General features: G+C 46.5%; 1 protein-coding gene across 4 annotated transcripts in view; it reads left to right on the top strand.

The window, feature by feature from the left end:
- The window catches only part of Ptprg (protein tyrosine phosphatase receptor type G), an 873,855-nt gene that overhangs the window by 803,108 nt on the left and 45,220 nt on the right, over window positions 1-25,527 (top strand). For 2 of the 4 annotated variants that reach the window (XM_004661265.2, XM_045136198.1), the window contains exon 14: window positions 16,973-17,064. In XM_004661265.2, the coding sequence (XP_004661322.1) occupies window positions 16,973-17,064 (92 nt within the window). Of the gene's footprint in view, window positions 1-2,495; window positions 2,580-16,271; window positions 16,350-16,972; window positions 17,065-25,527 lie in introns of those variants that run through there. The other 2 variants (XM_004661264.2, XM_045136199.1) reach the window with 2 other exon arrangements.

The following is a 25,527-nucleotide window of genomic DNA, read 5'->3' as shown; positions in this document are numbered from 1 at the left end:
GGCCCCTGCTGTCGAGTTGGCCCTGAGATGCCAGCCGAAGCTCTTGGAACCGGCTGACACAGTCATTAGACAAAGCGAGGAGGAGCGAGCCGTGCAGGGTGCCATTCGCCCGTGCCCGGCGATCCTTCCAGAGCTGGGGTGCTAAGTGGTGGATGGGTGCGCGGCGTCTCACAGGAGCTCACCTCCCGGAAGGGAGACGCCTTCTATTTGGTGCTGTGCTAGGTAGAGTCCCTTTCTTTGAGTGTTCTCAGAATTCGCCGCCTTTCCCCCCGCGGGTGGCTGGGCTGTGGGCTCCCCCAGGTCACCCCTTGGCTGGTGGGGGATATTAGCTATCAATTGGTGGCATTTGTTTTTCAGTGAAGTGTTGTCAGTTTACGGGTGGGAGTTTCAAGCGCCTGTGATTGTGAGGAAAAGCTGCGGAGATAGCCGGCTCCACTCCAAAATTCCCGAAAGAGTAAATCTGGCAGAATTCGGAGCAGGGCTAAGGGTTGAGAAAAAGTCTAAATATTTTAGGAAGCTGCAAATTTCAAGTTTCTATGAAAATTTGTAGAAACATTCCAACACACTTGTGCTTTCTTCAGATTAATGTTCCTACACACAGCATATTCATGATGTTGGGAGGACAGTCATTGTAGTTCCAGAATGTTCTCAATAGAGGGAGACAGGAAGTTCTGAATTCCAGCAACCCTCCCCCTCTTTCAGTCCCATTCCCAAGTTTTGGCTCCTTTACATTTTGGCTCCTGGTGCAAGCACTTTTATCCAATATGCACTCTAATAATTATCAAAATAAATGAAGGGGGAAGAAAAACCTCATACTTAACAATGACATGTGTTCATTCCTAGAAGGCAAAAAAAGGTTGCACAAAAAGCAAGAAGTAGCCAGGCATGGCAGCCCACACCTTTAATCCCAGCACTCAGGAGGCAGAGGTATGAGGGTCGCCGTGAGTTCGAGGCCACCCTGAGACTGCGTAGTGAATTTCAGGTCAGCCTGGGACAGAGTGAGACCCTACCTCAAAAAAACAAACAAAAAAAATCGTAAAGAAAAAAAAAGTGGGGCTGGAGAGATGGCTTAGCAGTTAACGCACTTGCCTGCAAAGCCTAAGGACCCACGTTCAACTCCCCAAAAACCAGTAAGCCAGCAGTGCAAGGTGGCGCAAGCGCCCGGTTGTGTGTGCGCTCGAGGTGGCACACATGTCTGGGGTTCGATTGCAATGGCCGGATGCCCTGGTGCGCCAATCCTCTCTCTCTCTTGCTCACTCTCGCTGGCTCACTCTTGCTCTTTTCATTAAAAAAAAAGTGATTAAAAAGGAAGAAGTGGCCAGGCATGGGGTCGTACAAGTCTTTAATCTCAGCCCTCAGGAAGCAGAGGTAGGAGGATTACTGTGAGTTCGAGGCAACTCTTAAGACTGCATAGTGAATTCCAGGACAGCCTGGACTACAGTGAAACCTTACAAAAAAAAAAAAAAAAAAAGGCAGGAAGAAGCGACAGAAGAGAACAGAACTGTGTACCGGCCACACACTTCTTTGCAGGTTCCCCAGAGCTTCTGAGAAGGACTTGGATGCCTGTGTGAGTTTGACTTTTCTGTTCTATGAGCAGCGTGTGAGCCTAGGAATGTGTTCAGTGTGACCCTATAACCCAGGTGGTTTGGGGAAGTCAAAGAAAATTAAACAGATACTTGTAGATGTTTACATAGGACAAAAGAACATCCTCCGCCTGTAGCCACAAGTTTCAAGTGCTGTGGTTATTAAATTTGAATGGGAAACAGAATAGAAGTTCATAGATAACACTCGGCTGTGGCTGCTGGCTCCGTTTTGCTGGGGTGCCTCTTCTACAGATGGTAGATGGCGAGAAGGGCAAGAGGGGGCCGGGCATGGGGGCGCACGCCTTTAATCCCAGCACTCGAGACAGAGGTAGAAGGATCCCCGTGAGTTTGAGGCCAGCCCGAGACTACGTAGTGAATTCCAGGCCAGCCTGAGCCAGAGTGAGACCCGATCTCAAAACAAGAAACGAGATTGCATAAGGGAAAGACAAAACCCACGGCTGTCTAAGCTTACTAAGCGCAGAGAAATTTGTGGCGGAAAGAACCTACCTGATACACACCAGCCAGTGGAGGAGACCCCCAAAATTCTGGATAGCCTTGTGGGGATTTGACCCATTGAGTTTGCCAGGCAGTCCGTCAAGAGTGGAAGAGTGGGCATCTCAAGGAAACGATGATTGTGACATCCTTGCCAATGCCAACAACATAGCCATTCCACCTCCAACACATCACCGTGGCTTTGGAGAGCGAAGCCCCCCTCTGTGCTGCCCACCTCAGCATCGGAGACCCGCCCAATAGCGGGCATGAGTGCCCCCTTTCACATGCCCTGCGGGAGGCTCGAGGACCACGAAGTCCGGGCGAGTGGGAGGAGGGCGTCGGTGTGGATCTTTGGGTGGCCAAGTGCAAATGCTGTCTTCTACATCTGTTCTCTTTTGTTTTTGTTTCTTGTCCATTTAGAAGGTGTAACAAATTAAAGTCCAAGGGCTTTCCCAGACGTTCCTGTGAAGTGCCTTCTTGGGAGAGAGGAGAGAAAGGGTGCAGGTGAGGGACGGCCCAGCTCGAGGGGGGCTCCTCCGGCTTGGGGGTTTCTGTTTTGTTGCCCCGGGGATTGCAGTCTTCTAGATGGTCAATGCTGGCGTTCTTCTGTCCCACCCCACCTCCCCAAAGCGAGGCCTGTGAATACCCTCGGACTGCGGGGAGCTGGGAGCCCTTCGCATGGGTCCCGCGGGCGCTTCTCCTGCCTTGCTTTGGGCCTGGGAGGATGTCATGTCTGCCTCCAGCTGGGGACGCGCTGCGGCTCTCCGCGTTTGTGCATCTGTGTGCTGCATCCGTTTTCTTTCAGAAGTTTCAGATGTTTGCATGTCTTAGAGCTTTGCTTTGTTTTTTAAAAGCTTACTGCATGCATTAGCCTTATATGTGAAAAATATCTGTTAGAATCCTAAATGTATAAATAACTTAGAGGTTGCAAACAAGAAGAAGAGAGAGAAGTGAGCAAATTTGGATAGACCATGTGCTTTTCCATTTAAAAAGGTGAACCTAAGCCGGGCGTGGTGGCGCACGCCTTTAATCCCTGCACTTGGCAGGCAGAGGTAGGAGGATTGCCGTGAGTTCGAGACCGCCCTAAGACTACACAGTGAGTTCCAGGTCAGCCTGGACTAGAGTGAGACTCTACCTCAAAAAACCAAAAATAAACAAATAAATAAAAAGGTTAATTTATTTTTAAAAGTAAATGCTCACGAATTCCAAGTGTTTAAATATTAAATATTTATGTTCTTATAAAACTGGAGTGTTTATAAGAAACAATTAAAGGGATGATTGTACAGTTTTAATCACCATCCTGAGTCTCTTGGTAATATTTATGTAAGGCTTATCTTAGACAAACTACTTCATATTGGTGTAATAATAGTTTAATAGCAGTGATAAGTAGGCAAATTCACTAATGTCATAAGGAGTCCTTTATTACTCTCCATGGAATAGTTTATAAAATTTACATCTGAGCTTTTACACAGAAGGGTTGTTTTCTAAATGATGCGATGACATTTCAGCTATATGGCCACTGCATTCAAACAGACATGGCGTCAGAAAAGTACAGGAGTTCGGACAGGTCGTGGGGCCTGCCTGTCCCTTTTAAAGCCATACGGGGTTGGGCGGGGGGGGGGGGCTCTTTTAAGCTCATAGGGAAGGCATTGATCGCCAGCCGTGGTAATGCTGTGATTCCTTCTTTTCTGTGGCATCTTTTACTTGCTGGCGTTTTCAATTTCTGAAACATTTCCAAATCCCCAGTAGCGAGAGCTGGACTAGAACTAGGACTTGGGATCCAAAGATCGCATCTTGAGAGAGGACCCTTGGAAACACTTAAACACTGAGTTTTGTAGTTAGTCCACCCTGGTGTTTCTGCTGCAGGGTTTGAAAGAGTAACATGACTTCCTGCGTGACAGAGATAGATGTCCCTCCAGAAGCGAGGCCGGAGCCGACTTGCCGGCGCTTGGCGCCAGTGTGAATGTGCCCTTCTTAGTCACGTGGTGCCCCACAGGGAAGACGCGTCATGGCCGCATTTTGCTACAGGGTACTCAGGATCCCATGCATGCTCTTTACTTCCCATTGAAGGAAGGACAAGTCAGCTTTGCCTGGGCTTGTGTTGGAAACCAAGTTGAGGAATTGAGTGTTTATAGAATCTACTTAGCTATGAATCGTATTATTTAGTATACTGTATTTTTTTGAGGCAAGCCCAACAGACTGGCTTTAAATTTTTTTTTTTTTTTTTTGTAATTAGTTATGTATGTGGTGTGTAAATAGCCAGGATGGTACCATCGTTAGCCTTCTCCTTGTTCTCTCCCTATGAGGATTTTGGGTGCTGCATGGTAGGGGAGAGGCAATGTCTCTGTGCAAAATGTCCCAACTTGTGGCTCTAACAATCTTTCTTCCCCCTCTTCCGTGAATTTCCCTCAGCCATGTTGGGTTCATTTTAGGTCTACTTCAGTGACGAGTTCTTGGGAGTCTCTGTGTCTCTGGATGTCTGGTTTGGTAGGAGTTGAGTGTTCTCTGTGTTTATCTCCTTCACCCTTGTGCTGGTACCAGGCTCACTGAGAAAGCAGCTCTTGGTTATTTCTCCCACTTCCTCTGTGGTTTCAGCTGGTGCCCTGGTGGGGTGCGATGGGCTGATTCTCTCCTTGGGTTCTGCATCCATCTTTTCTTCCCTGTGGTTAGGCAAGGTTAGGTGCCGTCTTGACTAGAAATCCTTTTAAAAACCCAGACTGGGTTTTTATTTAAAAAAAAGAAATGAAAGAGAGAGAATTGGCATACCAGGGCCTCCAGAACCTAAACTCCAGACACGTGCACCACCTTGTACACATATGCAACCATGTGCGATTACATCACCTTATGCATCTGGCTTATGAGGGATCTGGGGAGTCGAACATGGGTCCTTAGGCTTCACAGGCAAGTGCCTTAACCACTAAACCATCTTTCAGCCCAGTTTAGTATATTTTTAACAACACAGTAGCTTAAAAAGATAACCTTGAACTCAAAGAGATGCGGCTTGTAACTTGCTATCACCCGCTTCCTGGCTGTGTGACCAGAAGCCCTTGGAGGCTGTTTTCTTATCTGGAAAGCCAGGCCATTGACAGCTGTTCTGCGTACGATTGCCGTGAGGTAGAACATGCAGCCCCCTGAGAAGGGGGGAAGCTGAGACTCTGAGAAGGCGAGTGACCGAGTTGAGACATCCACCCTATCCCCTGGACCCTGAGCTGTCCCCCAATCTCTTGTCCAGTGCCATGAGTTGAACTCCATGAGGAAGAGGAAGGATGGAGAGAGACCCTGTCTTCACGGTGCTCAGGGCCCCATTTCTTCCTTACGCCAGCCACTCCACCCACACCATTCCTTCTAGACCCTGAGTGCTCTGTGTGCTTGGCACCAGCAGTCCCCAGGCCCTTTCAGCAGAGAGCTGGAATGGCTTGCTTGGGGTGGGCACATCCACCAGCTTCCCTCCCTGACACCGTTCCCTCCTTCTCTCCCCCTCACTCCCTCCACTCAGAGCTGCCACGGAGTTAGTGAATCTGATCAGCCTCACGTGTCTCTGGTGTTTCTTTTCCTCAGGCGTCCATCCCTCTGTGCACAAGAGAAGGGACTGTGCCTTTGAGGCCTGGGGAGGAAAGATGTTATTAAAATCATGACAGTGGTTGCAAGAGTGGGAACTGAGAACAAAATTCTACAAATCATGGGCTGGAGAGATGGCTTAGCGGTTAAGTGCTCGCCTGTGAAGCCTAAGGACCCCGGTTCGAGGCTCGGGTCCCCAGGTCCCACGTTAGCCAGATGCACAAGGGGGCTCATGCGTCTGGAGTTCGTTTGCAGAGGCAGGAAGCCCTGGCGCGCCCATTCTCTCTCTCTCTCCCTCTATCTGTCTTTCTCTCTGTGTCTGTCGCTCTCAAATAAATAAAAAAAATATATAGAAAAAAATTCTACAAGTCAGAGTCAAATACGAAGCTTTTAATAAAGCTAATTCAAATTTGGGGTATGCAATAGCTGATACAGTTCAATAATCAAAAAGGTCGAGATCGTATGTGCCCTATATCTCCTTCCCATCTCGTGCCTACTATTTCCTACCTGCTTACAGACAGGTACCACCTTTGCCAGAGTAGCCACTCTTATCAGAGGTTGGTGTAGATTTAATATAGGGTATCCCTCCATCACCTTCCACACAGAAAAACACTGCATGCTTTACCACAATACATGCCTTGCTTTGCCTAATCTGTCCACACCACCCGCCACAGTGTTTGTGTATATAGATATGTGACAGTCTATTTAAGCAATCCTCTGTGGCTGGCAAAATCGTGTTCTCTCTGGTCTTTTCTTACTACACAATACCATGCCCACTTTTGCACATTTTTCCTTTGGGCTACTGGTCTTTTTTGTTTGTTTGGTTGGTTGGTTGGTTTTTCGAGGTAGGGTCTCACTGTTGCTCAGGCTGACCTGGAACTCACTATGTAGTCTCAGGGTGGCCTCGAACTCATGGCAGTGCTCCTACCTCTGCCTCCCAAGTTCTGGGATTAAAGGTGTGTGCCACCACACCCGGCAGGTTATTGGTCTTTTTCTAATTAGGAGAGAGATTCCTTGTCAGCAATATGAGCTGAAGATTTTTCTCAACGTGTAGTTTACTTTTAGCTGACCTCCTGGACTTTTGTTGACATCCATATAATCTAATGTATCTGCAATTTTGATTTTGAACTTTTAAGTTATAAAATCCTTTCTGAAGTTACTTTTTTAAAGTTTTGGTATGGTTCAATTTTTTCATATTTTAATTTATTTATTTGCAAATAGAGCTAGAGAGAAGAGAGACAGGGAGAATAAAATAGGCTTGTCAGGGCCTGCAGCTGCTGCAAGCAAATTCTACATGCATGTACCACTTTGTGCATCTGGCTTTATGTAGGTACTGGGGAATCAAACCCTGGTCGTTAGGCTTTGCAGGCAAGTGCCTGAACTGCTGAGTCATCTCACCAGCCCTGGGTTCAATTTTTAATAGTAAGTTCTTACTCATTAGGAATGTAACCTGATGGACAGTGGGATGTACAAATCAGCTTTGTTTTTTCTAGGTACTTCTAAATTTCACAAGAAGTGCAGCATTATGTTGTTCGATAAACAGGCATATGACACCTTAACAGATCCTTACCATATTATGCTCACAATAAAGTGCAGTCAATTGTTACGCTAATTAAGCAAGTACTTACCAAAGGCTTTTGCAAGACCAGTTAAGATGATAGTCACCAAATGATGTGCAGTAAGTCAAATGAGAATTCATTTCCTACCTTGTCTGTGAAAGGGCTTGAAAGGGTTGGAGGTTTGTGTTACCACTAGTAGTCCAAGGCAGAGAAGCTTTGTGTCACTGCCCTTAGAAGCATCCAGAACATTCTAGAGTGCAAAGGTGAGAAAACTGCCTCAGAGGTTCTTATGGTTAGCCTCTTCCAGGTATCAGCTGTGCACCTGGGGAAGCCAATGAGCAGCTCATGCCTCAGAGCCAGCTGAAACGTGAAAAATGTCTTACTCAGCTTATTGCTCCTGTCAGAATGTTGATTAGGAAGTGATCTTTGCTGTCCTGTGTCCTAGAGTCTGTCACTAGCACATCAGTCTTCCCTCGGTATCTGCAGGGGTTTCCTGGAAAAATGAACGTTCAGTGAGAGAATATGTCAAGATCATGTTTGTGTTTGTAATGTGCTCAATCTTCTCCCGTCCTGAAGACATTAATTGCGGGTGGTCTGAATTATCCAATCAACATTTCATTGTAGAAACCACACATTTTTGTGTGCGTGTGTGTCACCTCACCTGTTCTAGGGGTGAACTGGGACATCTGTTCCACCCATGTGAACTCCAAGGTATCTGGAGACACTGTATCCTTGTTGAATGCCAGCATCTCTTCACTAACCCATCAGTTTTTAAGGCGATTTTTGTCCTTCCCTCCTCCTCATAAGCCTCACCTATCCAAGATGTGACAATCATATGCTCTGGGATTCCCAGGACAACCCGGATGTGAAAGACAGTGCTTAATTATCCCCCAGAGCACACTGGATCTTTCAGATTTCGTGTCTCGTTTTATGGCTTGGTGAATATGCCCACCAGAAGCATCCCATGCTTTCAGCGTTGCTTTGTTAGAAACGACAACTGTTGTCTTAGTGGTTAAGGCACTTGCCTGCAAAGCCTAAGGACTCACGTTTCACACTCCAGGTCCCACATAAGCCAGACGCACAATGACACATGTGTCTGGAGTTCCATTGCAGTGGCTGGAGGCCCTGTTGCACCAATTCTCTCTCTCTCTGTATTTCCCTCTTGCTCTCTCATAAAAATAAAAACTTCTGGTTTCTTCTTTTTTTTTTTTTTTTTTTTTTTTTAAATAAGAAAATCCCTTCCAGGGAGCACATGAGCAGTATTCTTTTAGTTGCTTAAATGGAATCATCTCACATGCACTAAAGAAAACGCAACAGCAAGTGAGCTGTTGAATAGGAAATCACGACATAGACTGGGTGGGCTCGATTCCAAGTAGGACGGGACCCTCGGACAGACACTCCTGAAGAAAAAGCCATTTGCTACCCACCACCTTTCCCTTTCATTTCTGGAAACATTTTGCCCTAACAAATTAACCATTGTCTTTTTATGTTTTTCTTTTTTTGTTTTCTTTCTTCCTTTTCTTTTTTTTCTTCTTTTTTTTGGGGGGGTTTGGGGGGAGACAGGGTCTTGCTATAGCCCAGGCTGATCTGGAATTCACTATGTAGTCTCAGGCTGTTCTTGAACTCACAGTGACCCTCCTACCTCTGCCTCCCCAGTGCTGGGATTAAAGGTTGTGCCGCTCCACCTGGCGCCCTGTCTTTTAACGCAGCTCCTAATCACCTTTCTTGAAGGCACATTAGCACTTGCTGCGTTCTATTTATACATGGCTCTTACCCCATGCAACGGACACTACAATGGCCCATTTACAAAAGTAAATGTTAACAGGATTTCTGTTCCTGATAGACAACATGAGAGTACTTGGGATTATCAGTAGGCATGCCTCTGTAAATTTCAGAGCAGTCTATGAATCAGCTAGTATCACTTAATTAATATTCTGCAGCAGCTCAGTGTATTGCCTGTGGTAGCCCACAATTAGAGTTTTGCCTCCACACTACTAACACACTCCTCCGTGCCCTGATGTGATTACAAACCACTGATCTTCATTTGAAAATAATGACTTGATTCCTAATCTCTGTGTATCAACCTTTGGTTTCTTTGTAATTCTGAGTTCTCTTACAAGTCTGGAAACCTCATTAGGATTCGCTACTCTGTCGCTTCCAGTTCACGATCCCCCTTTCATACCTCTGGTCAAACAGTGTTGTCGTAAGCCAAAGAGGGCCATGATGGGAACAGTGTGGCATTTTAAAATTGTCACAAAGGATGAACGTGCCAACCCACATGTCTTTGGACCCGAGATGGCCCCAGCTGCTTTTGGAGGAGGCTTTTTGATTATCCTAGCATCATTTAGTGCCACTCCAGACTTTTTCTTGGACTGAACATCAGCACTGTCCTTCAGAAAAGTATTGGTGACCAAATTATTTCCAGGTCCGTGTTACACAGGCAGGAAGAGATGAGCCAACACCAGAGGTTATCGAAACAGACACCCGAAAAGAAAGGCAGTGACAAGAAGCAGGAGGAAAGGAAGGGCCCTGTGCAGACAACCCCCCACGGTGGGTGTCCTGCCTTAAGGAGGTGTGAGCTTCCTGGAAGGAAAGGGAAGGGTCGGGAAAGCCAAGAGCTTTTCCGTTCTCACTGTAGCTTGCTACCTATCGTGGGAGAAACACGCCTCCCTGACGGGAACCTGTGTTGTCTCAGAAACGCAATCAGAGCAGCTGTGTGTGTGCGCACGCATGTCATTAGTCAAGAGGGCCAATTAAACTACGGAACCTGCCATGGGCTGGCTCCATGTGTGCTTCAGTGGTTGCTCTGGGACTGGAAATTGACAGCTGATCCAGGTCAACGTTTGTGGCATCCTGATTAGAAGAAGTACTCTGCTTTTCCAGCAGTTCGACGTTTGCTTTGTGAAAGGGCTTTTGTCCTCAAAATTGCTCCTTTATCTGAAAGGATGGAAAGTTATTTTTTAGAAATGTCTGCTAAAGATCAAAGGTTGGCCGGGTGTGGTGGCGCGTGCCTTTAATCCTGGCACTCTGGAGGCAGAGCTAGGAGGATCGCTGTGAGTTCGAGGCCACTCTGAGACTGCATAGTGAATTCCAGGTCAGCCTGGGATAGAGCGAGACCCTACCTCAAAAAAAAAAAAAAAAAAAAAAGCGCGGGGAGGGTAGCAAAGGTTGCTGACCGTGGCCTGCTTTGTCCTTTGAACTTGTTGGAAGCTGACCATATGTACACGCACACTTGGACAGAAAGCCACAGGCCACCCTGCAGATCAAGGGGTAGAGTGTGGGCTTCAGATCCAGGAAGTGCAGGATGTTTCTAGCCGGAATCCACAGGCTAGATAAGCTGCTGTGCGCATTGCCATCTGGATTTCCAGTTCAACCTTGCTTAGAAATCATTCCTAAATACACAAGCTCGTGTTGCTTTCCTAAAAGAGGATGAGCGAAGAAAGAAAAATTAAGGAAGTTTATTCCCATTTTGCTCCATAGAACTTTCTGTGGATGTATGTATAGATCTAGCCTATAGGCATCTGTGTTCAAACACTAGATGCATTGGGGGGACTTGTTTACCTTAAAGGTACTTTTAACATACACACACACACACACACACATAATTTATTTATTTGAGAGAGAGTAAAAGAGACAGAGATAGAGAGAGAGAGAGAGCGTGTGCACACACCAGGGCCTCTAGCCACTGCAAACGAATTCCAGACACATGCTCCACCTTGTGCATCTGGCTTTACATGGCTACTGGGGAATCGAACCTGGGACCTTTGACTTTGCCGGCAAGCCCCTTACCCACTAAGCCGTCTCTCCAGCCCTTAAAGGTACTTTTAAATGGCAGAGTCATTCACTATGGATGCTTGCTGTGGGGAGAGACATGCAGAACTATGACCAACAGAGGAACCAGCAGATTCCCAGCTTCCACCTCGGTTTTCTGCAGCCCATGCACCCACTCTTGTAGTTAGCTCCTCGTTGCTGGACAAACACCCAACCTCATGGGAAGAAGGGGTTTATTTCTGGCTCCTGGACTCCAGGGGAAGCACCACCAATGGCAGAAGAAGCTGGCTCACCCCACCTTGCATCGGCATAGCAGCGAGGAAAACCAACAGCCAGCAAGCATAGTCAGAGCTTAAGGTCCGCGGAACACAACTTACGGCTGATTTAGATCGTCCCCGTGACACGATCTGCAGCAGGCGGCTGGGGACTCATGTTGCAGGCTTAATCCAGAGCACCTCGGGCTCTGGGGACACACACTCACACACTCACACACTCACACCGCCTCGCCCAGTGAGTGGAAGTGGAAGAAAGCCTCGCGCACACTGAATGGCCTCCTGCTCGCTCCCATCTCAAGAGTGTTCAGTCCACACTCATGAACGGTGGTTTCCAGATGTGCTGAGGTGCCTAGACACTTTGGAGCCCAGGGGCACCAGAACAACCTCAGCTACATACATTCCACAAGGTCAGTTCCTCATAGCTACTGAAGGGCACTTTATTATCAGAAAGGAACAGTAGTCCATAACAGTGATTGAAAGTTCGCTTAAGAGTGAAATTTTGAGAAATGTCTGAACAGTCATTTCACGGAAAAGCCTTTCTTTTTTTCAACTCAGTCCATGTGAAAGGCTTTAGAGAAAGCCATCCTGTTTCTCTGAAGTTAGGTTCTAACAGAAGACACTGAACCTCTTGTTCACGTATGTGCAGTGCTTAGCACATATGTACTAAGACCCTTGAAGGCATAATGAGTGTTTCTTATCCCATAAGGGATCCTGTAAATTTTCATAAAGCTTTCATAGGTACTTTCATGACATCACACACCTTCCATTTAAGGTTGTTCTATTTTTTAAAAAATATTTATTCATGTACTTGAGAGAGAGAGAGAGACAGATTAAAAAGGCAGACACACAAGAAGAAAAGCCTTCTGCCACTGCAGATGGACTCCAGATGCATATGCCACTCTGCATTGGGCTTGACGTGGGCACCGAGACTTGAACTTGGGTTGTCGGGCTTTGCAAGCAAGCACCTATAACCACTGAGCTATTTCTTCAGCCCAAGGTGATTCTGTTTTCAATAGTGGCCTTGACGGAGAGTCTTAGGAACCACTGTCCCTTTGTCACTGTGGTTCTTAACTGGGAACTGTGCATGCCAGCTCCCTCAGGGAACAGAGCTTCAGAATACACGGGCTGTGTCCCACCTTCTTCACTTGAGATATGTACCCTGGGTTAATAACCAGGGTCACAGAAAGAGAGGCACAAGAGGAGAGCAAGATGGACTGCCTTTGTGGACCTCCGTAAACTAACTCTGAGGTATCCCTTAAGTTGGGAAACTTCAGGTGTCATAAAAATATATACTGCAAGTATAAATGAAGTAAAGCAGGAAATAATTTTTTTGGATGACCAACGGGCCAGTGAAAATAGTTACCTAAGGCGTAGAGGGAAGAGTGAGCAAGCAGCCCAGAAAGGGTGGGCGGTAAAATGGGACAGGGCCCGAGGATGGGGGTAAAATATGTGGTGAGGACACGCTGGGTGATGCTTGGTACTTGTTAATCCTGTGAATGTATCTCTGTTCCACTGTAAACAAGATCTCCTTCTCATTAAGATGAAACTTGCATAAATATGGTGATTGTAGAAGGCTTTTCGTGACCCTACAAAGTGGTCTTATTTGAGGAGGGACATTTAGGCTACGCGACTTTGACCTAGGTAGAAAATTGAAGTCGCAAACACAGTAGCACACTCTGGTGCACTTTCAGAAAGGCCGTCTCCATCTCGCTTAATGGTCACAATTACAGCCAATCCTACTCCTTGCAGCATACTATTGGTTAGGGCTTTAGAGGCATTAGAACCTGTGGGCTTTCCTTCCTTTTTCTCTGAAGCTTCTCCCTGCTTTGACTTTCTTTATTCCTATATGTTGCTGAAGATCAAGAAAGAAACTTGGTCATGGGACTTATCAGAAACAAACTGAAATATAATACCCTGTAAAACCCGACTGCTTTGGCAGGAATATTAAAATCACAGCGTAGAATGTGTATACACAAAGATACCTCACATTGTTGGAAAGGCGGCCAAACACTGAAAGCAGCCTGGAGCCCTCTGCGGAGCCCTGGGGCATGATTACTGCAGGAACCCCTCACATATTAGCAGCCTTGCACTGCCACACAGTGCATGGTTAAGCAAATCTAGTCATGGGCATGCCAGCCACATTTGTAATTAATGAATGTGGTTATAGTATAAGTCATCATTTGTTATTAAGCAAAGAAGCATTTTCAAAAGTGCAGCTTGGGCTGGGGAGATGGCTTAGTGGTTAAGGCATTTGCCTGCAAAGCCAAAGGATCCAGGTTCAATTCCCCAGGACCCACATAAGTCAGCTGCACAAGGGTTGCATAAGTCTGGAAATTTGTTTGCAGTGGCTAGAGGCCCCAGTGCACTCATTTTCTCTCTCTCTGTCTCTTTCTCTCTCTCTCTTTCTCTCTCTTTCTCCCCCCTCTTTCTCTGTCAAATAAATAAATAAAAACATTTAAAAAGTGCGTCCTCCTGAACTGGGGAGATCCCAACAGTCTCCCATAGTTGATCTGCCCATTCCCTTCTTCATTCCCTATGATCCGTTCCTCACAGACCAGTCCACATGAGCCTTTGACCAAGACAGCCAAGACCATCACTCGAGACTGGAGTTCTCCATTCACCTCCCTTTGATCTTAGCCACCAGTGAAGACCCTTGGTGTGGCCAGCAGGCCCTTGATGACGGGGCTTCTGTCCTCCTGTCCAGCCACACCTGCCAGCTTCACGGTCCCTCGGCGTGTTCTTGGAGGTGAGCTCTGCCCGGCTCGCTTCCTGCCACCAGCACTCAGCTCCCGTACGGCTGCCTCCCCAGGCAAGACGCCTCCTTCACCCCAGGCTAATCGCTGCCCCACTTTGTGGAGTTTTCCCCATAAGTACATAGGTAGTTATGTGTCTCCATGTCCTAGTCAGTTTTCTCACAAAAACCACAAGCGTGGTGAGGGCAGCAGTCTGTCTGTCTTGGGGATCCTGCTTCCAGAATTACTGAAGATATAAAGGAATAGCCGGAGATAGATGAGCAAAAGGTTGGACAGACTTGCCAGCATGTTTACAGGGATTCCTTGAAGGAAGAGGATTTGAGGTGACTTTAAGTGATTTCTCTCCTTTGTTCATTGTATTCGCTAATTTCTCTGCAGAGATCCTCTGATCCACATGTAACTCGTTATAAATTACTCCAGTGCTTAGCCAGGCTTAAGGACAGGGTTTTAACGATGGCAAGGACGCACCGCGTGCAGGTGTGGGGGATGCCTCGCCGTGCCTCGAAACCCTTGCTCTGAGTGCAGAGATCTCCCTGGGTTCTGCAGTCAGTGGCACACATCTTGCGTGTGTGTGTGCTCGTGTGCGCGTGTGTGTCGGGGGAGTTGGTGCCTGTGAGACGCACAATGCACAGCTGCGTGGGGCTTTGTCCGCCGGGTTTCCTGACCCTCACCGCTTCTCGCCAGCCTTGCTCTGGCAATCACAGAGTTGCTGTGCTCCAGGGAGCATCTATGATAAGCAGCGGCCCATGGGGCATTTCAGAGAGGTCTGCTGCAGCCCACAAGGCAGCATCAAGAATGCATGGCCCCTAGTCCTCATGTCACAGAGACGCTGGCTGGACTGTCTGCCCGGCTCTGGGAAGAATCATCGCCGTCGGAGAGTTCTTTCCCCAGGCGCTTGATTATAAGTACCTTCACCTAACGGCTTTGCATTTTAGACCTTCTATAGGCAGAGTGACTGTAACATATGCGTGCGCACACACATATAGACAGGGAGAGAGAGCGAGGGAGGAGGGCGCCGAGACTCTCACTGTGTAGCCCACGCCGGCCTCGAACTCGAGATCCTCTTACCTCCAGAGTACTGGGGTCACAGGCACGCGCCACCATGCCCAGACCAAACTTTGTTTTTGAAAGCTGACCCAGCACATTTATGTGCCTGTCATAGTGACCACGAGCGATTCTCCAGGCCGTTGAAATCTGAACAAAAGCGGGGCCCCAATGGCCAGGACGCAAATGGCTAAGACACACCAAGGAGCCTGTGTCTGAAGTCCGTGACTGCGCCGTCACTCTACCACATTCCGGGCATCCGTGCACACGGGAAGGGAGAGAGGGGAGGAGGGAAGCCAACAGGACAGAATCAATAGCTAATTTAGAAGCAGAAGGAAGTTGCATTTTATATATGGGGGGTCACATTTGTTTTTTGTTTGCCTTTGGCACCATATGGTTGCACTGGCGCCCACAAAAATGCGTATTTCATACCCATACAGTTAAAGTTTGAGTAAGTTCCTCCTCAGTTTAGGTAAAGGCTGCCCATATTATAAATGTCAGGTGACTCATACATAGGAAACACCGTTTTCCTCAGTGCTCTGCAGGACTGCTTCTGTGAGAGATGTGCCATTTATGTTCAGGACCCCTGCCGGTGTGGAAAAGCATTGCAGACTGCATCGAGATCTGAGGTTAGAACTGCTTTCCACGTGAAAACACACTCCTCTTTAAAGGGAAGCGCTTCATTCTTGGACCAGTGATCGTTGCTGACGGCACATGGTTGTGGTGGCCCCGTAAGACACTGCCGAGAAACTTAGAAACTTGACAGAGTTCTTGTTCTCACCAGGATCTTGTTTGGCTTATAGAGTTGCCTCATTCCCCAACCCCCTGTTCCTGAGCTCTTTTTTTGGCATCTTACAAACATCCCATTTTGACTAGATGGGCAGATGCTCTAAAGAAAAGTTAACTCTCTCAAGCAGCTAGAATGTGGACCCCAGAAAGTGCAAAACTGTAGTCTGCATAAATGTCGCTTGGCATGAGGAGTGGGACAGAGCCCAGTGACAGTGAACACCAGAAGGATGCCGCCTGCTTGGTTAAAAGACCCAGCAGTAGGGCCGGCTATTGTCAAGCCCCTCCGCCAGATGAACAGGGACCCTTCTCTGGTCACAATAGCCATTCACACTCAGCAGCCTCATTAAATATTCAGTCTGTGCTTCCGGCAGCTCATTAGGGCCGCAGCAAGCAGTGACGTGGATGCTGGGGGGGGGGGGCTGGCCAGCATCCTCGGCATAGGCTCAGTGAGCTGCCGATGTCCTTTCTGTCCACCGTCTGTCCTATGATGACCAGTGTGTGCTCACTGCTCTGCCTAAAGTACAGGTAAAAACAAAAGCCAAGCGAGGACAGACAACACCAGAGGGCTTCTGTGCCGGCCTTTGACGTGCTTTGACAGGGGCCTCTGATTCGGGAGTGCTTGCCCCCTTGGAGCCCCCCCCCCCCGACCCCCTTTTTAAGCGTGGTGCGAGGTTCCGGGGCCTGGGCTGAGCACAGACAATGTGGTGCTCTTGTATGGCTGGACTGTTTGATAACTGCATTGGGGGGGGCTTCGAGCTGTGGTTTTGAACTTGGTGCTGGGGATTTAGAATAGCAAATGTTTGTCTGAAACCTGTCAGTGGTAAAGATATTGGGGCGGAAGGGGATCTTCGTGGTCTATGCAAAAGTTTCCTCTGCCAAGTTCCCACTTCTTTAAGTGGTGAGGGTCTGTCCTTCCAGCTCACTCTGAGGTTGGAAATGGCTGTCACGTAAAGTAGACACTCAGCTCCTTGGGGCTCCTTGTCTCTGCCGGATGCTGTGTTTCTGTGTTACTAATTCTCCGTGGGCTTGCCATCAGCACTGTGTGATGTTCAAAGCTGGGAAAAACTGTTAAAATAGTAAACTCAGACAAAGTGTATTTCTGTGCTCTCACGGTTGACATGTTTTTTTCTCCCCTCTTTCCCACACAGAAAATGTTTTCAGACTGCTCACTTCTATGTAGAAGATAGCAACTCCCCTCGGGTGGTCCCCAATGAGAGTATTCCCATCACCCCTATCCCAGGTAAGTAATGCTCCACTCTCCCCCAGCCCCCCTGGAGTCTCTTCTCAGTTTATAGCCTCTTAGAGCTTGCCCAGTCTAAGAGACACTTCACTATGGGTAATTTAATGAAATCTTCAATCCTCTTCATATCTACCAAATGATAAAATCCTCCATAAAGGATCAAATAACTATGAGTTCATGTAGGATACAATAACCTGTAAGGAAAGAGACGGTGGATAATGGAAAATCATACAAAGTAGTATTTGCGGATAGGAAATTTGTACTCAGGTTTTTAACCACAATTTGTGATGCATTTGTTTCAAAGGTGATTTTTTTCTTTCCCCTTCAGATTTTATACTGTTAGTTCTTAACATGAAGCACTTGGTAATGTGGTTTGTGTAGCATGTTACTGGTCTGCTGTCTATTTCACTTGTTCTTAAGGATAAGGATAAGGCAGTATTCGGGGCAGGGATTGGCGCAGTGCATCATAGTGTGTGCTGGCAAACCTTACAGACATTTTCAGATTCAACAGTAGGTTGTAAGTAGGATGTGGAATTTGAAGATATTACTCGGCAGTTTTTTGTTAACATCCTTTTCCTCTTGTCAGATTCAAACATACTGCTGGGTTATATTAGGATGTCTCAAGCATCTTTCATCTTGGCATTAATTATTCCCTTTTGTGCAGAGGCACAACTTTTATTATAACGCCACCCCTCCACACCCACTGATCCATTTTGTCTTCATTGTTCATTCAGTTCCCACCAACTAATACCGTGTATGTGTTTTCTACCACTGTGCACTGCAGTGAGTTCCATAAGGACGGGGAGAAGGGTTCTCAGTTCTTGAATAAATTCTCAGCACATAGTAGGCACTTTAAAACCATTGGGTTGGTGCACGAACCTCAGAAAACAACCTTAAAGTTCTTAAAAGCCATCACTGTTAAGCTTCAGCATTGCATGCATCTGCCAGCTAGCAATGTTTCTTTTGTTTGCAGAGGGCCACTAGGTGTGGTTTATGGTTGGGGGCTTAATTGTCCCTTTGTATGTCCACTTAAGTTGTCATTGAGTAACGGCTAGGGTTGGCTATCTTCTGGTCAGCTCTTTTCACTAAAACTTGTCCCAGAAATAATAAGGGTTACAGCAAAATCGTGTTCATTCCTGTTGGCTCATAGTCTGGGGCAGCCAGAGGATTTCCATACAGAAGGGGCCAGGCTCTGTTACCAAAGGCTCCTCTCCTTCCCTGTGCATGGTGGAGAGAATTGTACCTGTGTGGAGAGGAAGCAGAAAGGAATTCTCAGGCTCCATCACCACAAAATATGTGGCTCATTCCAGTTGACCACTGGGAAATACCTGGAGGCCTTCTCTCTTTGGACTTGATTTGTCTGTCAAACATAGTTGTTGGATTGCTATGCAGTTGAGATCCATTTTTAAAGGATAAATGGTCAAAATACCTCTCAGGTGGTTTCTCGGTTTTGATTTTCTTTTACCACTTGGTTAGGAATCAGAAAACCTAAGTTTTCACCTTGGCTGAAATCCTGCATCCTTTGGTCAGTGTGCTGATGTCTCTGAGCCTTGGTTTCCAGAATCTATCAAAGGAGCAGGATGCTTGTTCTTGCCACAGGGCAATTCTAAAGATCACATGAAATAATACATGTAAAAAATGCTTTGAAAACCACAAATGGAACCCGAGTGTGAGCTGTCAAAACTTGCCTTCCCAGGTTGTTGCATTATTAATCCCGGTTGTCACGGAGAAGAGAGAATTTCCAGAGTCCTCAGGTTAAAATTCTCTGTGATAATGACTGCATCCGCAGGATGTGACCCGCCTCACACTTCTGTGCCTTCTTTTGTTTGCTTGTTTTGCTGGTGGTGGTGTATTCAGTTCACTGAACCCCTCTGAAAATGCTGTAATAAATTGTCGGCCGTGCCTCACCTGGGAGCAGGTGTCTTAGAACAGAAATGGCTTTTAAATGCTTGTTGCCATATTTCTCACCTATTTAATTACCACAATAAATATTCAGCAACCCAAAGAAATCTCTTTAAACATGTATTTTCCCCACTTTGTACGTGGCTGGCCTCAGACTTGCCTCGGCCTCCCTAGTGTTGGGATTAAGAGTGATCCACATCTGCCTGCTTCTCTGAGCTCCAAATCCCAAGGCATCAGTGGAATCAGAAAGCTCCACGGGCTGGTCCAGTGTCCTAGAATTGTCAAAAAACTAAAGAAAGCAGTTCTAACTTTTTGACAGAGGTCTGTAGACTTTTAAAAAAGAATTTCTAGTTGCTAATTCTCATAGAAATGTATTAATTTAGGATCTATAATGTGTTCCACCTGTGTTAATCTGATTAACAGTCTTTTAAGAAGTCCTTTTGTTCCTGGGCTCACCAGAACTTACATAAAATATGGAAATGCTGTACACAGTGAATAGGGTGGCTGGGACTGAACACAGTAGGAAGAACACTACACCCAAGAGTACTTATTGGGCTGGAGAGATGGCTTAGCAGTTAAGGCACTTGCCTGTGAATCCCAAGGACCCAGGTTCTATTCCCCGGAATCTGTGTAAGCCAGATGCACAGGGTGGTGCATGCATCTGGAGTTTGTTTGCAATGGTGTGCCCATTCTCTCCTCTCTCTCTAATAAATAAATGAAAATAATATTTTTTAAGAATACTTATTGATCCACATGAGAGAAGTGTTTCCAGATGAGCTTCCAATCTCTGCAACAGGAAGATTGAACTGCCCAGATCAGCCCGTGTGTGGTGTCTGGGGACAGACGTGGTGGGTGGGTAAGCGACACGGTGGCTACTGCTGAGAACGGACAGGGCTTTGACTCAGAACAGTTTCACAAATGTTTCTTGGTTACTGGCTTCCTATCCTCATTATTTTTTAAACATTTATTTATTTGCAAGCAGAGAGAGAGAGAGAGGAGAGACAGAGAAAATGGGCATGCCAGGGATTCCAGCCTCTGTGAAGTAACCACTTTGAGCACTTGGTTGTATGTGGGTGCTGGGAATTAAACCCCAGTTGTTAGGCTTTGCAGGCAAATGCCTTATCTGCTAAGGCATCACTCCAGCCCCTGTCCTTACTCCTTTTTTACTGGATATAGCATGACTGAGTGGTGTAACCCACTGCCAGTCACATCGTCTGCTCTGTACCTTAGAAGGTATCAAAGTATGCACAGGTTTCTCTTAAGATTTCTTGTTTTTGAGTCAAGGTCTTGCTGGCCTCAGATTCACAGCCTTCCAGGTAGCAGCTTTATGGTATGAACCATCCTACCCTGGATCCATATTAATCTTAACATTTAAAACTCTAGCTATTGAAAACAATATAACTCTGGCTACAGAATGGGGTGGAAACACCTCCCAGTCCCGCTCTCAGGAAGCAAGAGGAGAAGGATCATGAGTTCAAAACCATCTTTGGCTACAAAGCAAGTTCATGTCCTACCTGAGCTACGTAACAAGTCACTGTTGCAAATAAACAAACCAATAACTAAATATATAAAAGGAAATAAAGGAAGGAAGGAAGGAAGAAAAAGAAAGAAGAAGGCTGGGAAGGTGGCTGATTGGTGGAACACTAGCCTACCGTGCATAAGGCCCTGTGTTCAAGCCTGGCACTGAGCGATGGCGGCGGTGATGAGAATGGTGGTGGGCACCAGTGATCTAGGCGTGTCCCTGTGTGGGTATGAGTGCACTGGAGATGCCAGGGTTGAGCCCAGGCCTTACAAGCTCTCTACCAATGAGCCACATTCCTAGCCAGACAGTTAGCTGACTTTTGAAATAACAGATTTGGATAATATTTTCATTAGTTATTAATGAAGCATTGCTTAGGTACATAACAAAATGTGTACTTGCTGTAATTATAATCATCCTTTTATGCATTCATTACATATAAACCTTGCAACATAAACAACTTAGCTCATGACATGAACCTGTTTAAAGTACATATTGAAAGAATTCACCAGATGTGCAACTTGTCAAGACCAAATCTCCTCACAAGGCGCTTTCCTCTGGAAATGAGAAAAATCTAACTTTCTAATAAGAACATTGCCAAACAAAATGCCACTGCTACTCAGTGGTTTAGAAATCCAGAGATGATTCTTGCCTTTCCAGCAGTTAAAAATCATCTTAATAATTTGAAGGTCACTGGATTCAGCAGGGTGCCAGCATATGAAAGGCTTTTAAACATGCAGTTTAAAACCTTTGGGATTAAACCAACCTTGTTGGCATATTTTATTTATACAAAGATTATCTCCGAAGGAGATCCATTGGTCTTTTGACTATAATGAAGCCCTTTCTTCATTGATTTCATTGTGCCATAAATGAAAAGATTTTTTTTTTTATGTCAGGACATAAAATGTTCCAGTCTCTAAACACTCCTTGCATCCAAAGAGTCTGATTCACATTAAAATCTATTTGTTGTGTTTCAACACGGGAACGAAAATCTTGATATGGTGTCCTTATATCTCCTATTTGCTTTACCTTCCTCGTTTGACACAGCGGTATTACCAATCCTAGAGGTCTCAGCTTGGTCTCTAGGAGGCGGGGAGGGCATTCGAGGCAGAAATCAGTCTCTCTGCGAAAGGTGTGCTTAACAATACCTGGCGGTGGTCCAGTTGAGGACATGTCAGGGGAAGAGGCCTGAGCAGCAGCAATGTGAGCTGAGTTCTCGACTGGGGGGTTAATATTTGTATTTATTTGGAGGAGAGAGTGAGTGGGGGGGGGCATGCCAGGGCCCTCTTGAACTGAACTCAGGAACAGCAGGTCTACAAGCAAGTGCCTTTGACTGTACTAGGATCGTATGTACTCTTGCTGCCTCCAGACAGTTAGTGGGAATCTGGCCTAGTGTTCAGAGATCTGCAAAAGGCTGAAATGAGCTTCTTATAGCTTTTGTTTGTTTGTTTGGTCGGAGCAGGTGACTTAAGGACCTGTCGACCCTTAGTATTATTTATGTAGTGCTTCTCCATTTCCCAAGTCAGCAGGAAGGGAATCTTCTCTTAACTAGATTTTTAGCCAGTCAGCCTAGAAGCTGGCATCTTGACAGGGAGGGATGCACTCTTAACCCTTTACATTCCTGGCATCAGCTAGGAGACCATCCTGCCGGCTGCCCGTGTGACTTTTCTGGTAGCAGAGCTGACCATTAAAGCAAAGGCGATCATTTCACCCTTGCGTTGCTTGAGAATTGCCTTCCAGCGTCAGGCCCGGATGGGCTACGCTATGGAAGAATGCGGGCCTACAGTCAGCCCAGCCCCGCTCAGATGACGATCGGTGTGTTGGAACAACCGTGTGATCTCTTGAGATCACAGCCCCTGGATCCTAGGGTTGCGTACAGAAGGCACCGAACAGTGAGTCACAATGGCTGTTCACTACTTGCCATCCACCATCACGTGTGCTGACGGTGTTTACAGTTGTTTTTAAACATTTATTTCATTAGTTGCAAGAGACAGAGAACGAAGCAGACCAAAGGAGAGTGAGTGTGGGCACACCAGGGCCTCCTGCCACTGTAGACGAACTGCAGATGCCTGTGTGCCACTTTGTGCTTCTGAGTTCACATGGGTACTGGGGAGTCAAACTCAGACAGTCTGGCTCTGCAAGCAAGTGCCTTTAACCGCTGAGCCACCACTCTAGCCCCAGGGCTTGCTTCTGACAGCACTCTGAATTAGGAATTGTCACTACTGCCATTTCACGGATGGGAAAGGAAATCCCAGAGAGGCCACGCACCAGCAAGTCTGACCGTAGCATGTGCTTGATCAGCGGGGGCTGATAAAAACTGCGGGCATGGCGGCTGGAGAAAGGACTCCATACGTAAATAATTAAAATAAGTAAATAATTGCAGATACAGAGCTCTCCTGAGGTCACAGCTAATGGCTGCACAGGCTGACGAAGTTGCATACACATCCAGGGACAACCATGCCTGTTGACATTTCCTTTCTAATATCAAACCAGAGAAGGCAACAAGAACAGTATACCCTGTTTTCTTGATTTATCTCTCTCCCTAAGATGGAGAAGAGAAGGCAGAACAGGCGTAGGTTAGAGAAGCCTACAGTGTTGCTGGCTTTGCCTGTAGCAGTTATGCAGAATTGAGGACAACAGAGACCTACCTGTAGATGTTGGAAGCTGCTTTCTTCATGTTTAGCTACTTATTTATTTGTTTGTTTTTATTCACAAGCAGAGAGAAGAGAAACAAGAGAGAGTGGGCACACCAGGGCCTCCAGCCACTGCAAACAGACTCCGTATTCATGCACCACTTTGTGCCTCTGGCTTTATGTGGGTACAGGGGAATTGAGCCATGGAGCCATCTCTCCAGTCCGTATTGTCTCTTCTTAAGCATAAGTTACTGTCTTCCCTTGTATTGTCTCTTCTTAAGCATAAGTTACTGTCTTCCCTTTATCTCCTGATACTCTGCTTTTAGTACCTACAAACTAGAGGCTAATATGAGGAGGGGGCAATCGTTGTCTGGTTTACACAGTTTAATTGTAACCACACAAAGCTTAAAGCCACGAAGCTGAGTGTAACCTGTCATGTGACATCAAGCTTTCCTCAGTGAAGGAATTTAGTGATCACATGTGGCACACTCAAAAAATTTGATTCATAAAAATACGAGCACAAAATCATGAACTAATATATTATCATCTTAACTTCAGTATTCTGTCTGTAAAACCGTGGTGTTTTGAGACAGAAGATGAACGTCATGTCACAGGTCACATCGGCATAGAATGCAAGTTCAATAGGCCTGGCTTCTGGGCTCAGCTCTGCCATTCATTTTGGACAAGTTGCCTCAAGTTTTCTTACATATGTCATGAGGATATCTGTGTTCCCCTCACCTGTTTCTTGTAAAGAAAACTGCATGAGGGGGGCCAGAAGGATTCCTCAGTGGTTAGAGTCGCTTGCTTGCTTGCAAAACCTGATGGCCAGGGTTTGATTCCCCAGTACCAAAGTAAAGCTAGATACAGGGGTCTAGAGTTTGTTTGCAATGGTCAGAGGCCCTGACAAGCTCGCTCTCTCTCTCTCTCTCTCTCTCTCTCTCTCTCTCTTTCTCCCTCCCTCCCTCTGTCCCTCCCTGTCTTTCAAATAAATAAAAATATATTCTAAACATTTTATTTATTTATTTATTTAAGAGCGAGGGAGGAGGAGGCATCGAGAAAGGCAGATATATAGAGAGAATGGACACACCAGGGCATCCAACCACTCTAAACAAACTCCAGACACATGCACCACCTTGTGTATCTGGCTTACGTGGGCCCTGGGGTAGTTGAACATGGGTCCTTTTGCTTTGCAGGCAAATGTCTTAACCACAAAGCCATATCTTCAGCTCCATGTAGTAGTTTCCTTTTAAAAACTATTTTTATGGGGAGAGTTCATTTGCAGCGGCTGAAGGCCCTGGCATGCCCATTCTCTCAATTCTCTCTCTCTCTCAAATAAATAAGAAATAAAAATTTTTAAGTAGAGTAAAAGAAAAGAAACTGCATGAGGAGCCTCACCCCAGGCTTTGGCGGCCAGGGCAGGCTTTCCAATCGCAAGCCCTTCTCCTGGCACCACCTCTTCTCTGCACTGCTCCCCCGTGCTGCGTCTTAGGAACCTGGCATCGAGCCTCGACTTACCCCCAATCTGCTCACTTCGTTTTAGCCCACTGTTTTTCTGCACATTTTTCCTACCACCGTCGCATAGAGACACTTATTGTCACCTGCGCCTTTGTGGATTAGCCCAGATCAAGGTCTCTTATTTGCTGTTTTATTCTAATCACAGTCATATTGTTGACCATGTGACCATACACATTTATTCTTGTCATGTGTGTGTGTGTGTGTGTGTGTGTGTGTGTGTGTTTGAGGTAGGGTGTCACTCTAGTCCAGACTGATCTGGAATTCACGATGTCTTCTCAGGGTGGCCTCAGACTCAAAGCAGTCCTCCTACTTCTGCCTCCCGGGTGCTGGGATTAAAGGCGCCACCACACCCGGCATGTCTTCATTTCGTTGTGGGTGATCTGTGCACCAGTGCAAAATTGTGCCCCTAACCAGAGCCCATCTAGTGCCTGGCTGACCAGCCAGTGGTTGCCCAGGTATTCTGAGGCACAGCCCCCCACTCTGGTCCACAGCCAGCTTACTCTGACCCTCATTTCATCTTTTAGACACTGTTTTCTCAACTGTAAGATGGGTGTGCACGTTGTACCCATCTGTCTTTCTGGTTAACATGGATACTTATACGGTGCCCTGAGCATACCCGGTCACTAACGAATGCAGCTGTTCTCTTGAATGGCACTCGTAAGTTTAGGCAGAGATTACATGTTAGGTATTTTCTGATAACGCACCGGACCTTCACGGATAGACATGGAACAAGTCAGACCCGTGGCACAGCGTGAAACTATTTTTTTCATAAACCTCTGGCTCCCGTTGTGAGAACATCGTGGAACTGTGTGAGAGGGAAATGACCAGGACTTCCAGCGAGTCCTTACCTCATATGTATCTTGGGAGACATGAGCTGTGACTTTGCGGTTTGAC

This window comes from Jaculus jaculus, chromosome 16 (assembly GCF_020740685.1).
Source record: "Jaculus jaculus isolate mJacJac1 chromosome 16, mJacJac1.mat.Y.cur, whole genome shotgun sequence".
Lineage (NCBI taxonomy): Eukaryota > Metazoa > Chordata > Mammalia > Rodentia > Dipodidae > Jaculus > Jaculus jaculus.
The sequence above is the reverse complement of the archived record's forward strand: the minus strand, read 5'-3'. Positions and strand labels throughout refer to the sequence as shown.